General features: G+C 34.3%; 10 protein-coding genes across 10 annotated transcripts; 6 read left to right on the plus strand and 4 right to left on the minus strand. All coding sequences in view use genetic code 12, as the record gives it.

Moving 5' to 3' along the window:
• Window positions 1-263: 263 nt before the first annotated feature.
• Window positions 264-752, minus strand: IMP2 (endopeptidase catalytic subunit; the record flags this gene model as incomplete). The annotated part of the gene is made up of 1 exon (XM_002551004.1): window positions 264-752. The coding sequence occupies one exon, from the start codon at window positions 750-752 to the stop codon at window positions 264-266; it is 489 nt and encodes a 162-aa protein (XP_002551050.1).
• A 222-nt stretch (window positions 753-974) lies between these two features.
• Window positions 975-1,292, plus strand: CTRG_05349 (uncharacterized protein; the record flags this gene model as incomplete). The annotated part of the gene is made up of 1 exon (XM_002551005.1): window positions 975-1,292. One exon carries the CDS (start codon window positions 975-977, stop codon window positions 1,290-1,292), a length of 318 nt encoding a protein of 105 aa, XP_002551051.1.
• A 91-nt stretch (window positions 1,293-1,383) lies between these two features.
• On the minus strand, window positions 1,384-2,511 carry CTRG_05350 (uncharacterized protein; the record flags this gene model as incomplete). Its single annotated transcript, XM_002551006.1, has 1 exon — window positions 1,384-2,511. One exon carries the CDS (start codon window positions 2,509-2,511, stop codon window positions 1,384-1,386), a length of 1,128 nt encoding a protein of 375 aa, XP_002551052.1.
• A 612-nt stretch (window positions 2,512-3,123) lies between these two features.
• Window positions 3,124-4,368, plus strand: ERV46 (Erv46p; the record flags this gene model as incomplete). The annotated part of the gene is made up of 1 exon (XM_002551007.1): window positions 3,124-4,368. The coding sequence occupies one exon, from the start codon at window positions 3,124-3,126 to the stop codon at window positions 4,366-4,368; it is 1,245 nt and encodes a 414-aa protein (XP_002551053.1).
• A 277-nt stretch (window positions 4,369-4,645) lies between these two features.
• On the minus strand, window positions 4,646-5,482 carry CTRG_05352 (mitochondrial 54S ribosomal protein mL46; the record flags this gene model as incomplete). Its single annotated transcript, XM_002551008.1, has 1 exon — window positions 4,646-5,482. The coding sequence occupies one exon, from the start codon at window positions 5,480-5,482 to the stop codon at window positions 4,646-4,648; it is 837 nt and encodes a 278-aa protein (XP_002551054.1).
• Window positions 5,483-6,226: 744 nt separating this feature from the next.
• Window positions 6,227-8,179, plus strand: CTRG_05353 (Nrd1 complex RNA-binding subunit; the record flags this gene model as incomplete). Its single annotated transcript, XM_002551009.1, has 1 exon — window positions 6,227-8,179. The coding sequence occupies one exon, from the start codon at window positions 6,227-6,229 to the stop codon at window positions 8,177-8,179; it is 1,953 nt and encodes a 650-aa protein (XP_002551055.1).
• A 259-nt stretch (window positions 8,180-8,438) lies between these two features.
• CTRG_05354 (uncharacterized protein) lies at window positions 8,439-9,548 on the plus strand (the record flags this gene model as incomplete). Its single annotated transcript, XM_002551010.1, has 1 exon — window positions 8,439-9,548. One exon carries the CDS (start codon window positions 8,439-8,441, stop codon window positions 9,546-9,548), a length of 1,110 nt encoding a protein of 369 aa, XP_002551056.1.
• A 349-nt stretch (window positions 9,549-9,897) lies between these two features.
• On the plus strand, window positions 9,898-12,279 carry FOL1 (trifunctional dihydropteroate synthetase/dihydrohydroxymethylpterin pyrophosphokinase/dihydroneopterin aldolase; the record flags this gene model as incomplete). The annotated part of the gene is made up of 1 exon (XM_002551011.1): window positions 9,898-12,279. The coding sequence occupies one exon, from the start codon at window positions 9,898-9,900 to the stop codon at window positions 12,277-12,279; it is 2,382 nt and encodes a 793-aa protein (XP_002551057.1).
• On the minus strand, window positions 12,276-13,580 carry CTRG_05356 (Rab GTPase-activating protein; the record flags this gene model as incomplete). The annotated part of the gene is made up of 1 exon (XM_002551012.1): window positions 12,276-13,580. The coding sequence occupies one exon, from the start codon at window positions 13,578-13,580 to the stop codon at window positions 12,276-12,278; it is 1,305 nt and encodes a 434-aa protein (XP_002551058.1).
• A 548-nt stretch (window positions 13,581-14,128) lies between these two features.
• RIM21 (Rim21p) lies at window positions 14,129-15,766 on the plus strand (the record flags this gene model as incomplete). The annotated part of the gene is made up of 1 exon (XM_002551013.1): window positions 14,129-15,766. The coding sequence occupies one exon, from the start codon at window positions 14,129-14,131 to the stop codon at window positions 15,764-15,766; it is 1,638 nt and encodes a 545-aa protein (XP_002551059.1).
• Window positions 15,767-15,768: the final 2 nt, after the last annotated feature.

Raw genomic sequence — 15,768 nt, forward strand, 5'->3', positions numbered from 1 at the left:
CAATTAGTGTCATGCAATTATTATAAGAGAAGATAGATTCTTAGAATACATATAACCGAGTTTCGTCAAGATTAATGATTATATACCCATGTTGTTGTTGTGGTGGTCTCACTAGTAATGCTGTGTGTGTATTAATTTTGCCAAGCACATTGACACTCCTCTCTAGACATTCTTATATATATACAGAAAACTCAACCCTTTCAAATTAAGTCATAATGACTTCTATTGATACAAAACACTATTCAAGCAACCAAACATTGATATTATAATTGCCTTTCTAAATCTGTTCCAAATCTGTTTAATGGCCAAATTACTGATATGACTTTCCCCACAACTAATCCTTGACTAATTGGACCAAAATTATTCGAATCTATTGAATGGAAACTATTATCACCTTCAACCCAAAGATGATTTCTTGGAATTTTCACTTCTGATTTCGGGTATGGTGGAGATTTAGGTCGGATCACATCACCTTGCGTTCCAACAATTCTCTTTGTCAATAATTTTTCTGGATCTTTTGGTGATCTAAACATTATTATATCACCTTTTGACAATGAATTAGGACTCTTAACATTAAATTTCTGTACTAATACAATATCATTACTCATATTTGATGTTCGGGGATTGAATGTTGGAGACATCGAGGATCCCGTTACTTGATATGGTTGATATACGTGATTTGTAAACGAATATAGCACAGGAAACCATGTCAATGTCAAAAAAGTTGTTCTAATCCCTCGTGAAACCCCCATGACTCTCTATAAATGCTGTAATATTGAACGTTGATTCTATTATGTTATAACAGGTATTATTGACTCAATGATTTTTCTTCCTCCTTTTTTTTTCTCTCTCTACGTTTTCTTATTCCTAGGAATTGAAAAAGCAGCCATTCGTTGGGAATAAAGCAAAAAAAAAAATAGAGAATCTTGTCAGTTTCTACCCCAGTCTTCTTTTCTTACAACAATAAAGATAATATGGATCAAGTTAAACCAGGATATTTAGATCAATTTTTATTGGAAGATATTGCTCGTCATTGCCCTCATCAATTTCTTTCATTCCATCAATGTATGAGTCAAGAAAAACCAGATCCAAAACTTTGTGCACAAGAGCAAGCAAATCTAAGTAAATGTATTAAATCATCGGTACCATCATTCCAAAGAATTCAAAATCAATGTGCTGGTAAAATGCAAGCTTATGACGCCTGTCTAAGAATGAACAAGAGTAACACTCAGAAATGTTCAGATGATCTAAAAGGACTCAGAGATTGTGCTTTTGATACCATCGATTCCTAGGTATTTATTCTAATAGATTTACATTCATATATATATACACACAAGCATATACATACACTGTAGAGGTGTCTAAATCAATATGTACAAATATCTATATCCTTCTTCTTTGATCCCTTTGATCTCTTTGGTCTCTTTGATCTCTTTGGACTCGTTTTCGTCCATCATCTAGTTTTCGTCCATCTTCAAGTTTTCGTCCATCATCGAGTTTTTTCATTATAGTGACTGTAGTTCCATGATCACTGGTGCATATGAAACCAGTTTTGTTAGGATACCAATTAGCACTGCTGAATGTTTGACTTCCACTTGAGGTATTAGGAATCTCATACATCAATTGTCCAGATTCATAATCATAAACTCGCAGGTTGCTATCAGAATCATAAGCAACTGTAAGATAAGCACCATCTTTACTACAACTCAAATGTGAAATACTTTGATCAACATCGGTGATAACATGCAGATTTATTAATGTTCCTTCAACATTCCAGACACTAACCACACCTTCACTACTTCCAAGACAGAAATATGTTCCCCTTGGTGAAATTGCAATTGAAGTAATTGATGAATTGTGTCCTTTAATTTTGGATCTCAATTTGGTTGAATATATTATACGTTCTTCTTCATCTTCTCTTGTTTCTTCTGCTACTTCATATAGAAGAACACTCCCGTCGTGCATTGCAATAAGAAAGAATTGATGTTCATGATGGAACCACTTTAAATCATAAACATGTTCATTAACTTTGAATGTATGAACCAATTTGTAATTCATTTCAACATTAAGTATCATAATATTTGATGTTCTATCCACAACAATCAATAATTTACCATCATTGGAATATCTTACCAATTTCAAAGTATCAAAATCACATTTGATTTCACGAATTTTATCACCATTTTGGGAATTCCAGATTTTAACATATTCATCTTTACCAACAGTTGCAAACAGAAATTCAGTTTTTGGATTAAATGAAATACTTTCAACTGCTTTATTATGAGGATCAATTATAATCTTAGGATCTACTGCAGAATCAGGAGTTGATTTCCATATTCTAATGGTTTTATCAGTTCGAGAATATACAATTCTATTTCCTGTTGGATTAATGGCCATGGTAATGACTTCTGAATTTCCCATGTAACTTCCCACTGGCTTATCTCGAATTACATATGGAGTGAGACTCTTAAAAAAAGCTAGATTGTTATCATTTACGTTAGTGGTGGTCATGGTACCTTCGATTGTTGATATTAAACAAATTTATTAAAAAACAATTGTTTGAAAAAAAGAAAAATTATTCACCACCAAATGTTATTACTATTTTGAAAAACGTACACGACTTCACGTGATACGTTTAAATCTTCACTGTGCCATTCGATGACTGAAACGAAGGTATATTGACTAACTTGTCAGGAGAGTAGCAATTACTAAAGTTAATCACTTTATATAATCCGGTTCTAAAATGTCTGCTATCTTCAAAGTTATCAAATGGAAGAATAACCGTACAGAAGAGCGCTGCAAATATGGATATAGTCTACATTTTACTCGGTATGATATTTTCCTATAAGCATGGTAATATCTTACTGTGCTTTCACTTTTTCCCCTATAGAAATGTTGATAAAGTTTTATTAGTATAGTAAATATAAGGAGTCGAGAATCTATCCAACCAAGGGTTTACGATATTGGCTGCGGCAGAAAAACGAGACAAACTGCAGGTTCAGAGAAATGAAAACGAAGCGAAAAAAAAAAAAAGAAACGGAAGACTGAATAAAAAGAGCGACAAATTTCGAGCCACGTAAGTTACTTTCTAATAATCTTTATTCACCACGATAGATCTTCATAATGTCATCTCGACCTAAATTACTTTCCTTTGATGCATTTGCAAAGACAGTCGAAGATGCTAGGATTAAAACAGCTTCTGGTGGGATCATCACTTTGATTTGTGTGTTAATAACCCTCATTTTGATTCGAAATGAGTATATTGACTATACGACTATTATTACTCGTCCAGAATTGGTGGTGGACAGGGATATCAATAAACAATTGGATATTAATTTAGATATTAGTTTTATAAATTTACCATGTGATTTGATTTCTGTTGATTTGTTGGATGTTACTGGTGATCAACAATTAGATATCATTGATTCAGGATTGAAAAAAGTCAGATTATTGAAGAATAAGCAAGGTGATGTTATAATCAACGAAATTGAAGATGATAAACCTGCTTTGAACAGTGATGTTTCATTGAAAGAATTAGCCAAGGGTTTGCCAGAAGGATCTGATCAAAATGCCTATTGTGGACCATGTTATGGAGCCTTACCTCAAGATAAGAAACAATTCTGTTGTAATGACTGTAACACTGTTCGTAGAGCTTATGCTGAAAAACAATGGCAATTCTTTGATGGTGAAAATATTGAACAATGTGAGAAAGAAGGTTATGTCAAACGTTTGAGAGAAAGAATTAATAACAATGAAGGTTGTAGAATCAAGGGCAGCACTAAGATCAACCGTGTTTCTGGTACTATGGATTTTGCTCCTGGTTCTTCATTCAACCACGATGGTAGACATTTCCACGATTTGTCATTATACAAGAAGTACAATGACAAGTTTAACTTTGATCATGTTATCAATCACTTATCATTTGGTGAAGTGCCTACTAATAATGGTGCCGAGGAAATGTTTGATTCCATTCACCCATTAGATGATTACCAATTCATGTTGCACAAGAAGGATCATGTCGTTTCTTACTTTTTAAAAGTTGTTGCTACCAGATATGAAAGTTTGGATTATAGTAAGAGAGTTGATACCAATCAATTTTCTGTAATTACCCATGACAGACCATTAATTGGTGGCAAGGATGAAGATCATCAACACACTTTACATGCTAGAGGTGGTATTCCAGGTGTCAATTTTAACTTTGATATTTCTCCATTGAAAATCATTAATCGCCAACAATATGCCAAAACTTGGTCTGGATTTATCTTGGGTGTTGTCAGTTCTATAGCTGGTGTTTTAATGGTTGGTACATTATTAGATCGTTCAGTATTTGCTGCCCAACAAGCTATCAAAGGTAAGAAGGATATATAGACCAAACAAAATAGTTTCAATACTGAAAAGGAACCCCTCCAAAAAATGAAATATATTGCATTATGTACTATTCTATAGATATGCAAATAAATAAAGCAAATCAACGAATATGTAACTCTAAACACTTACAACGTCTTCTCTTACGAACCCTTTATTACTTATATTAGAATGTATAAATGGACAAATAGAAGGAAAAAAAAAAAAAGAAAAAAAAAAGGTAAATAACTATGTACAGAATTGTAACTTATATATATAAATATCTAATGCTCTCTTCCTTTTAAACATCGTTTAACAAATGTTCAATATCTTGATAATATTCTTTTGGAAGAACTTCACCCAATTCTTCTTTGGTTAACCATTTATATTCCAAACCTTCAACTTGTGGTTCAAATAGACCAGATAAAATGTGTGACTTGATAAAATATTGTTTCTTTGATGATTCATTGAAAACATGACATGGGACCTTTGAAACATTAAAGTAGTTGATCTTTTTACCACCAATAGAATACAAACCATCTTCAGCCAATTCATGCAATGGAACTAATGTTTCATTTTGTTCAAAGTTTGGCAATTTCCAGTTTCCAGATTTTTCCTTGACTGTTAAATATAATGTTCTGCTCAATCTTCTTTCCAAACTGGTCAAATCATTCTTCTTATCAGCATCGGTGATTCTTGAATTAGGCACAATTTTTCTGGCAATGTCGTTTTCTTTATTAACCTCATCCTCTTCAGTTAACTCGGTTTTCTCTTCATAAGTTTTTGGCAAGTTTATGTATTGTCTGAATCTACGATCTCGATTATGTTTCAAGTCTGGTTTACCTTGTGGATAAAGGACACCTTTTTCGTAACTGACAGGATTGGTATTTAATTCTTTGTATTTTTGTTCAGACAAAGTACCTGGTCTAAAGTAGAACCATTTTGGGAAAGTCCACATCAATCTTCTCCATAACTCAGATTGGTATTTGTAAAATTGTTGATCGAATTTTGGAACATCTTGTGTGATGACAGGCAATCTAGATAACACCAAGGTCAGGGAAATTGTAGATGGTGTGGCGGCTGATGATGCAGCAGTTGAGTAAGTCTTTACTGCTCTTTGAAAAGTGGAACTTCTCATTGGGTGTGTGTCTATGTGTATTGAAGTTGATCTCTCGTAGTACCTTAATAACCGCTTTTCTGGGTTGTCTGAAAAATTTTCTTTTCTCAATCCAATTCCCAGTTTCTCTCCCCATTCGCACGACCAAAAATTTGGTAGTGTACAATTTGACAAGAAAGTATTGGTGCAATTTTGTTTCCCGTCTTCTCTTCTCACACTCCTTCTTCTTCTTCATCTTGCCACTTGTGTGAACAACAACAGCAAAAAAAAAAAATGTCACTCGTTCTTTTTTCATTTCCCTTTTTCTTTCTTTCCTTCAATAAAGACGTTAATAAAACGATAACCAACCAAATTCAAACACAGGCACATCAGAATAGAGTTTCACTAATAGTGTTTTTTTTTATCGTAGCCCACTAGTTTATTGATTGTTCTTTATATTTTATTTAACGTTCGTACTTTTTATTTTTATTTTGTTTAGCTCAAGTTTCACCACAAAGTAATAGTAGTGTTTATTTTTTTTATTTAATTTCTTAGAGCTCAGCATTTATCAGAATAGCCATCACAACAACATTTCCCTTAACTGTCCTTTATAAAGAAGATCATCAAAAAGCAAGAGGTTTAAAGAGTGAGTTTTGTAAAACAAACAAAGAAAAGTAAACCAATTCGTATTCTTATTGTTCGATTTTGTATTTTATTACTATTTATTTAATACTTGTCAGTATTCTTTCGTAATTCTTCAGAGAAACTAAAAAGTAAAAACCAACGATGTCAACACCAGGTTTAGCGGAATTTGAAAAGATTTTGAAAGAGATACCAACATTACCTCCACCAGGTGTCTCAGGTTCACGTATTAAGAAATTGACTGAAATCGCTGTTAAGGAAATTAGTCCAGAAACAGAGTCAAAGTTGATGGGGATTTTATATTCTCAATGTAAAGCAAATTCATCTACAAACAAATTGGGTACTTTATATATTGTTGATTCGATAGTTAGAAAATTCATCGAAGAAGCCGACAAGAAAGGTGAACCGTTGGTACCAGATGCTCCTGAAGGCACATTTGCTTCTGCTGTTTTTAAAACCAATGAGTTGATTGAATCTATCGTAGATGACGCCATGGAATTACTGATTAACCCTTCTGTCAATAACAAGATTGAAAAATTAGTTGACATTTGGGCCAAGCTGCAAACTTTCTCACCAGATATTATTAGAAGCATCAGAAATAAGTATTTCAAGTCCACCACACCACCTGGATCTCCTCCAAGAACTAGTGTCGAACCTGTAAAACCTGATGCCACTGAAAGTTCTAAAGAGTCGAATAGTATTTTACTGGCTTTGGCTTCTTTAACTAAATCTAATGGTGGTAGTGACTCTGTAGCTACTTCACAGTCGTCTACCACTAATAATAATAGTGGTTCCAATGCTACTGATATTTTATCCCAATTATCTAACACTCTAGGTGCAAATGGTAGTGGTGCCAACAATAACAACAACCCAGGTTTGCCTGTTCCACCACCAGCAACACAGCAACAACAACAACAACAACAACAACAACAGTTCTCACCATTTCCACAGCAAGGACTTAGCTCTGAACAACAGGTTTTATTTAATATGTTACAGCAAATGAATAATCAACAACCACCTCAACCTACTAATAATTATGATGGTGGTAGACGTTCTCGTGACAATGAATATGGATCGTATGGTAGAAGAAACAGATCCAGATCACCTTCTCGTGGCGGTAATAACCAGTATATAAGATCTCCACCAAATGCTTCTGTTCAAGCTCTTCAACAAAACATGCAGAATTTAAGACAACAGCAAAATCACCATGGTCACCAAGCTAAGCATAACCAGGGAAACCCAGCATTTGTACCACCTACTGATATGGGAGGAGAGATTAACCAACCTGGAAACCCTCATTATCGTCCAAGAAATGTTGATTTTGATTCTTCTATTCCACAAGCCACGGTCAAGGTGTTATCAAGAACATTGTTCTTGGGTGGTGTTCCAAGAAACATGGATGAAAGAGCATTGGCTCAGGTTTTACGTCCATATGCTGAAATTCAATCGGTTATATTAAACAGTGAGAAAAAACATGCATTTGTTAAGGTATATTCTAGAAGAGAGGCAGAACAAGTGATTACATCATTTAACAAAGATGGTGCCTTGCCTTTGAGAACAAGATGGGGTGTTGGGTTTGGTCCAAGAGATTGTTGTAATTATCAACATGGTATATCAATCATTCCTATTCAAAGATTAACTGAAGCAGATAGAAACTGGATGGTTAATGCACAATGGGGAGGTACTGGTGGTCAGCCAATTCTGAGTGGTATGGTTGTTGATGAACCAGATATTGAAATTGGATCAGGTCTTTCATCAAAGGCAATGTCCAAGAAAATGCCAACCAATTCTGCAAGAAATGGTCCTAGATCTAACAGACCAGGTGAACCTGACGAAGAGTATGTTAAAACTACATTGATACCCCAACAAAGTATCCAAATGACACATGGTGCTCAACCACAATTCAGTATATACCAACAATCATCTGTAAACCCACTTCAAGGTTTATTTGGTAACAATATGCCACAACAACCTGTTCAACAACCACCACCTCCACAACAACAGCAACAACCTCCAGCACCACCTCAAGGTGGAATGAATCAAAGTGACGCGTTAGCAGCTTTAGCAGCATTTATGCAAAACTCCCAACAACAATAGGGTCCATTTATGTACGTAGATTAACTGTATACTAAATAAATATATACCTAAAAAGATTTAATTATAGTATATTTAAATCGTATTGTAGGAATCTGGTAGATGATACTGTTGATTTGTACTTACAAGACAAGACACGTAAAAATTATGAGAGCGAACAATACAAAAAAAGGTTTTTTAAAAAAATAAATAAAAAAAATCGAAAAAAAAAGAAAAAAATTGTAGGAAAACTATCAAACAATACAGTCAACTACAGATTATAATGTCTTCTAAAAGCAAAAAATACGAAAGTTTGAATCGTTATAAACGATTGCCAAATACAGGATCGTCACCTGTAACAATAGGAAAACCCATAGATCCTCAACCAATTACATCATCTCCTACTAAGCATAGCATTTTCTCACCTACCAATTCACCAGTGAAGAGAAAACCATCTTATAAGAGACTGAAAGTCATTGTACATAGTGATGATCTGCATCTCTTTGAGTCGAATTCACCCAAAAAACATGGAAGCTATTTAGAAATGTCTTCGCCAGTGAAGGCAAGTAAAGCATTTGACTTAATTGATGTGAAAGCACTTGAAAAATCAACACCGAGTCCAGAAAAGACGCGTAAGCCTGCGATGTCCAAGTCAGATGAATTTAAAATTGAAGGCTTAATTGAAGTCAGTGATGATGACGACGATGATGATGGGGGTAAATCTTCCAAAACAACGGGATTGTCTTCATTTGTTGAAAAACTTGATCCTAAAAACCTTCTTCATTCATTGGAAGAACATAATAAAGACAAATATAAGGACGTACTCCAGAAATACAAGAGGTATAATATTCCAAAACCAATTAAATACAAATCGAAGTTATTGGAAAGAGCAGATAAGCATATGAAGGTCATTAGGAAAATTCTAGAGCAAAAACAAGAACCTTCTTCGTATTATTACCTTGCACGAAAACAATGTTATAAATCCAAGCATGAAACTATGTCGGCACAAGAGAAATGGTCTATTGAATGGGAATCATATTTTGGCGGTTATTACGGTTTTCAACGTCAATCTATAATAGGAAGTTACATTTTAGAAAAATATGAAAACAAGCTACTCAAGTTTAGTAATGGAAACAAAACAGTGAGTTATTGGACAGTACCCCAGTTTTCAACCTACGTGCTAGCAAATGAGATTATTATTCGAATGATTATGGAAGACATGAATATGGATTTTAAAGAAGCTGAAACATTTTGTCAGAAGACTACAGATTACGGGACAATGGTCGCAGATGCGATAGAAGTTGTGAATGAGGAATATCATGAGAGTGAATCTGAAACTAATCCAGATGATAGCGATGTAATTCTTGTTCCTAGTAAGAAGAGGAAAGTATAGATATTTTATAGGAGTAGATAAGCTGTGATAATAGACGAGTCATATCTCACCCCACACACAACCGTCTTCTGTTATCGCAGGAAGCAGATGTAGAAATTTTGCAACTACGCCAAAGATCTGCCCGACAGGCGACGGATTACTCACAAGAAAATTTTTTATTTTTGGTTGGAAAAAAAAAAAAGTAATCTTTATCAAGAATATAATCTGGAGTGAATCATTGAAAAATTGAATATTATTTCCCCCACCGATACAATTATTCAAAATTTCGTTATTTAATTCAATTAGGTCGGCGAATAACCCGACACATTACAGCAGAACTTTTGGCAAATTTTTTCACCAATCATTTAAAATGTATAATAAAGATACGGTTTTCACTAAAGATATAGCATGTACGGCCATTACCGGGAAAGATGCCTGGAATAGACCAACTCCACAGCCAATAACCATATCGTTAAATTTCAACACTGATTTTCATAAAGCATCCCAGCTTGACAATTTGAAGTATTCGATTAATTATGCAGTTATTACCAGAAATGTCACCGAATTTATGAAATCAAATGAGCATTTAAATTTCAAATCTTTGGGTAATATCGCCCAAGCCGTCGGTGATATTGGTTTGAATGAAAGTAGAGGTGGTGGCTCATCTGTGGAAGTTACCATAAAGAGTACCAAATCTGAAATTAGAGCTGATAGTGTGGAATACAAAATTTTGAGAAATAACTTGGGAATCACCCCTCCATTAGATGTTTTCAGAGTTAACAAGTTGAGATTGTTGACTATTATTGGTGTTTTCACTTTTGAAAGATTACAGAAACAAATCGTTGATGTTGATTTAGAATTTAAAATCAAAGACAATTCTAATTTGTTTTTCCATAAAATCATTGAGGATATTGTCAACTACGTAGAATCATCAAACTTCAAAACCGTTGAAGCGTTGGTTTCCAAAATAGGTCAATTGACTTTTCAAAAGTATGGTTCTGGTATTGAAGAGGTTTTAGCAATTGTGACCAAACCAAATGCATTTAGCCACGTCGAAGGTGTGGGTGTTTCATCAACAATGACTTTGGACAATTTTAAAGACATGGAACCAATTGAATATGAAAATGCTGCGAAGGCAGTTACATCATTCAATTTACCAGTTGAACAAGAAAAAACAGATAAATATGAAGGCTACCACACAGCATACATTGCATTTGGATCAAACTCTGGTGACCAAATGTTAAACATCAATGATGCACTTAAGTTATTGCTGAATTATGATATCATTGTTGAATCTACCTCCTCGTTGTACATTTCAAAACCAATGTATTATTTGGATCAGCCAGATTTCTTCAATGGTGCCATCAAAATCAATTTTATGGATATTTCACCTCATCGATTGTTGGAGATTCTTAAAGAAATTGAATATTCCCATTTAAAGAGAGTCAAAGAGTTTGATAACGGACCTAGATCTATCGATTTAGATATTATTTTATACGATGATCTTACATTGAATACAGAAGATTTAATCATTCCTCATAAATCATTGCTTGAAAGAACATTTGTGTTGCAACCATTGTGCGAGATCTTACCACCAGATTTTATTCATCCTATCAGTGCAGAAAGTATCCACAGCCATTTGAAACAATTGTTGAATGAAAAACCACAGGAAGATGAAACATTGCAAGTATCTTCTGATTTGTTGCAGTTCGTACCTGTTCCAAGATTATCGTTATCACCAGCTGATAACATCTTAAGATTTGATCACATTAATAAAAAATCACCTACTTTAATTATGGCTATTTTGAATATGACTCCAGATTCGTTTAGTGATGCCGGTAAGTATTATGACCAAGCTTTAGAGGATATTGTCAAAAATGCCGAGAGATTGGTTGCCGAAGGAGCTAATATTATTGACATTGGAGGTGTTTCCACAAGACCAGGAAGTACTGAACCTAGCGAAGAAGAAGAATTGCAAAGGGTTGTACCTTTGGTTAAAGCGATCCGTGAATCTAAGAATCCTGCATTGAGAAATGTTTTAATTTCTATTGATACATATCGTAGTAATGTTGCAGAAGAAAGTTTAATTGCAGGTGCTGATATTATTAATGATATTTCTATGGGTAAATATGACGACATGATGTTTGATGTCATTGCATTATACGGATGTCCTTATATCATGAATCACACCAGGGGAACTCCAAAGACTATGTCCAAGTTGACTAGTTATGAATCAAACACTAATGATGATTTAGTAGAATTTGTTATTGATCCTAAATTGGGACAACAAGGTGATCTCGAAGTTTCGACAGATTCAAAGAACTTACTCAATGGAGTCAGTCGAGAATTAAGTTTGCAAATGTTCAAAGCCATGGCTAAAGGGGTTAAAAAATGGCAGATCATTGTTGATCCTGGTGTTGGATTTGCAAAAAATTTGCAACAAAACTTGGATATTATCCGTCACGCATCATTCTTCAAGAAATACTCAATCCAGCTTAATGAAAGGGTTGGAGATGAAATAAGACATAATTATTTAAGCTTTAATGGTATGCCACTATTGGTTGGAACATCAAGAAAGAAGTTCCTTGGAACTTTGACCGGTAAAGAAACCAATCCACTGGATAGAGTTCTTGCCACTGCTGCTACTGTTACTGCAAGTATAGAGCAAAATACGGATATTGTTAGAGTTCATGATGTTAAAGAAATGAAAGATGTTGTTCTAACAAGCGATGCTATATATAGGTCTATCTAGGCTATTTCGTTTTTCCCTGGTGTATTAAACTTCTTTTTCATTTTATTTGTAATGTTTTTATTCCAAACCATTCCACTCATCATTGGACGACGATGAAATCCATAAACTTCATGGATATCCAAATCTCCGTTCATTAACTTTCTTCTTTCCTCCTCCGTCGTTCCCGTCAAACTCTGTTGTTCTAATTTTTTATTTAAGCTTTTCCTTTGTTTAGAAACAAAATCTCTGCACTTGTTTATCTCGTCTTGTGACAAGGAACCAAATCCATATCCACCAATCTTCTTGTAGCAACAATCTATCAACAAATTCGGGTCAGCTATTCTTTTCGGGAAATTTTGTAACAACTGAATCAATTCGATCAGCTCAGTTTCTGTGCCACCAATATCTTGTTGCTGTACTTGTTTGGCCTTGAATTCAGTTGAGTCGAGACATAATTTCAATATCGTCAATGAAATTCTGAATATAGTCTTGGAGCCTTCGTACCAAATTATATCCCATACTCTTAATGTAGTTTCAACTGGCAATACACCAACAAATAATGACATAAACCATGACGATGTAACTAATGTAACTGGAGGTAATCGTGCTAAAATTTTGTCTTCTGATAATGCTTCTCCGTCAAAATTCTTACCCAATACTTGCCATAACTGAGGTATGTATTCCTTGACACACAACATTAAAACTCCTTGATCGGTATGAACACCTTCTAAATTCTCCAGATGTACATTAGGAATAATCTTCTCCGTTAGTATAACCAACATCCAAAATGATTTTTCTTCGTTCATAAACAATAATAAAAGACCAGCTATAAAATTTAATGATTGACAGTAACCTATTTTTGGCTTGTAGTGAGCAAACGCAACTAATACCCTGCGTAATGACTTGATAAGTGGTGGATCTTCAACTTCTGTCTTATTATCCAATGTAATTTTTTCTATGCTATTGAAATATATGTTGTCTGGAAACGTTCTATAAAGATCCCTCTCAATGACATCTTTGTACTTATTAGTAGTTTCACTTAAACTTTTTTGGTATACGCCCTTTTTCATCTTTTCTGCACCACCAGCATAGAAGAACCAGGCTTCTCCTCTCATGGAAGGTGGGAATCCATTCTTTCTAATCATTTGCTTTGTCTTTTTGGATTTTGGAGGGAAAGTTTTACTTGATTTCATAAGTTGCTTCCATTTGTGCTCTATACTTTTATCGATATATGGCTCATTATCGGAACTGTACTTGAACCCATAGTTATCCACTGGTACTTCATCCTCTGAAACCTCTGTATATATGTCTATTACTTCCATGGTGGTGGTTTTATTGATCAGTTGCCAGTAAATTACTCTAAAGCATGATTAACCTGAAATTAATATATTTTTCTGCGAAAGGGCACTCTTTAGTAATGAATAGTCGTGTTGTTTTAACCGAATATGGCAAATGTCCCGAAACCATAAGAAAAAAAAAAAATAAAAGAAGAGCAATCAACAACGACCCATAGTTTCAAAACTAGGGTGTAGAACTGACATCATGAAAAACCAATAGAGTAATATGATGTTTTATTTTATTACCTAGTGTTCAAGTCTAGAATACAAAAGTGCATAGACCTACAATACAATGTCTCTCAATATCCGCATAATAGTTGGTCCAATGAGAAAAATTTATGGGGGGACTGCAGATAGAGACTTTGGTGAAAATGAGTACAAATATTGAGTGACGACATTTTTTCTTTGTAAGATTTTGTAAGCAATGCAGCACAGCATGGAAAAAAAAATGTATTGGAAACATATATCAGTATCAATACAAGAAAGGAACTCCGATCAACTATATATAATATACAACAAAGAAAACCTGAAAAATGTATTGGAAAAATACATGGTGGGAAGGTACAGTTTATCCATCATGTAGGGATATCCTACTACCTGAAGGCATGATCATATCAAAAGATACTGGTGGATTTCCTGTGTCATTTATTTCTAAAGCAGTTTACAAACAGATTTGTTATGAAGATAGTGTTCCTGTTATGAATACTAATGTTGGATTTGTCATGGATGATTTTGCAGCACCGCTACCCATAATATCACTGAGTTGGTATGATTATACACGAAATTCATTACGAGGTTCCTTTGCCTACAGTTTTGTATCTATTATTTATGCAATATCCGTTCTGGCAGTTATCATTTGGTTTTTGACCATTTTCGTTTTAACAAACTATACAATCAAGCCCTCATGGTTATTGAAAACAAGTACCCTGTTATCGACCGTTTATATTCTAGTGGTTGTTATTAAATCTATAGTAATTTTACATGGACAACAAAGAGATGGGTATCTTCATGGGACAAAGCTTCTTGATGGTATTAATTCTTACAAACCAATAAATATTATTGATCTAATAGTGGTATTTTTATTACAAATCAACCAAGTACAAATTATCATGAGAATATTCCAACGACAAAAGGATAAAAGAATGACATTTTTTGTTGGTCTCATTGCTTCATTGACTTCACAAGTGATTTGGGGAGTGGCCCAGTTTTATAATTTTGATAGAAACAGCGAAGCAGGTGATATATTACCGGCATTTATTTACTTGGTCAGAATAGCAATGGCGTTATGCTATGCTGCTATAATCACCGTGTTTGTCATTTCTAAAATTCAAGTCATTCTTGCCAATAAAAAAATATGGTTATTGACATTGTTGACCTCGATTTTGATATACAGTCCTGTTGCCTTTTTCATTGCTGATGTTTCGAATGCGTTTGTTTATGAATTATCAGAAATATTTTCTGTAGTGAATTATGTTATCGGTGTTGTTATACCGTGGGAATGGTGTAATAAATTCAATTTAATTATGAAAGCTAAGGAGAAAGAAGGTGTGCTTGGACGGAGATTTTATGAGGATGAATTGTATGAATTGGATCGATTTGAATTGTTTGTTGAAGAGCAGGTTCCTGATAATGATGACGAAGGTGAAAATGGACGAGATGACATAGAGGTTAGGGCACATGATGATGATGATGATGATGATAATGATCGTGGTAGTGGTGGTGGTGGTGATGTTAATGAAGAACAAAATAGACTAGTTCGAAATTCTCCTGCCACTGACGATATTTGTGCAAGAAAAGAAGACGAATTGACTGCTGCTGAAAAGTTCAGAAACGCTTTGAGTTATACCAAGAGAACATTTTTGACCATTACTGATAATATTATTGCTGCTGGTTTTGCAATTCCCCGATCAGTAAGTGTTTCTACGCAATCTTTAACTGGTAAGCCAAAAGATAGTGTTGCCAGACATAACAATGAGATGCAAGAAGTAGTTCCAGATTTCAATCCTGAAATGTTTGAACAACGAGAGAATCTCACTAACGAAAATACAACTGAATCTTCTACAGTTCATAACATTGCTTCAACAAACACCAGTACTAATAACAATAGAAGAAGAAACATCTACGTTTACTCCAGGAGAGAAGTAGTTTTAGATACGTCTAGTGATGATTAAAT

Source organism: Candida tropicalis (assembly GCF_000006335.3).
Source record: "Candida tropicalis MYA-3404 genomic scaffold supercont3.8, whole genome shotgun sequence".
Classification (NCBI taxonomy): domain Eukaryota; kingdom Fungi; phylum Ascomycota; class Pichiomycetes; order Serinales; family Debaryomycetaceae; genus Candida; species Candida tropicalis.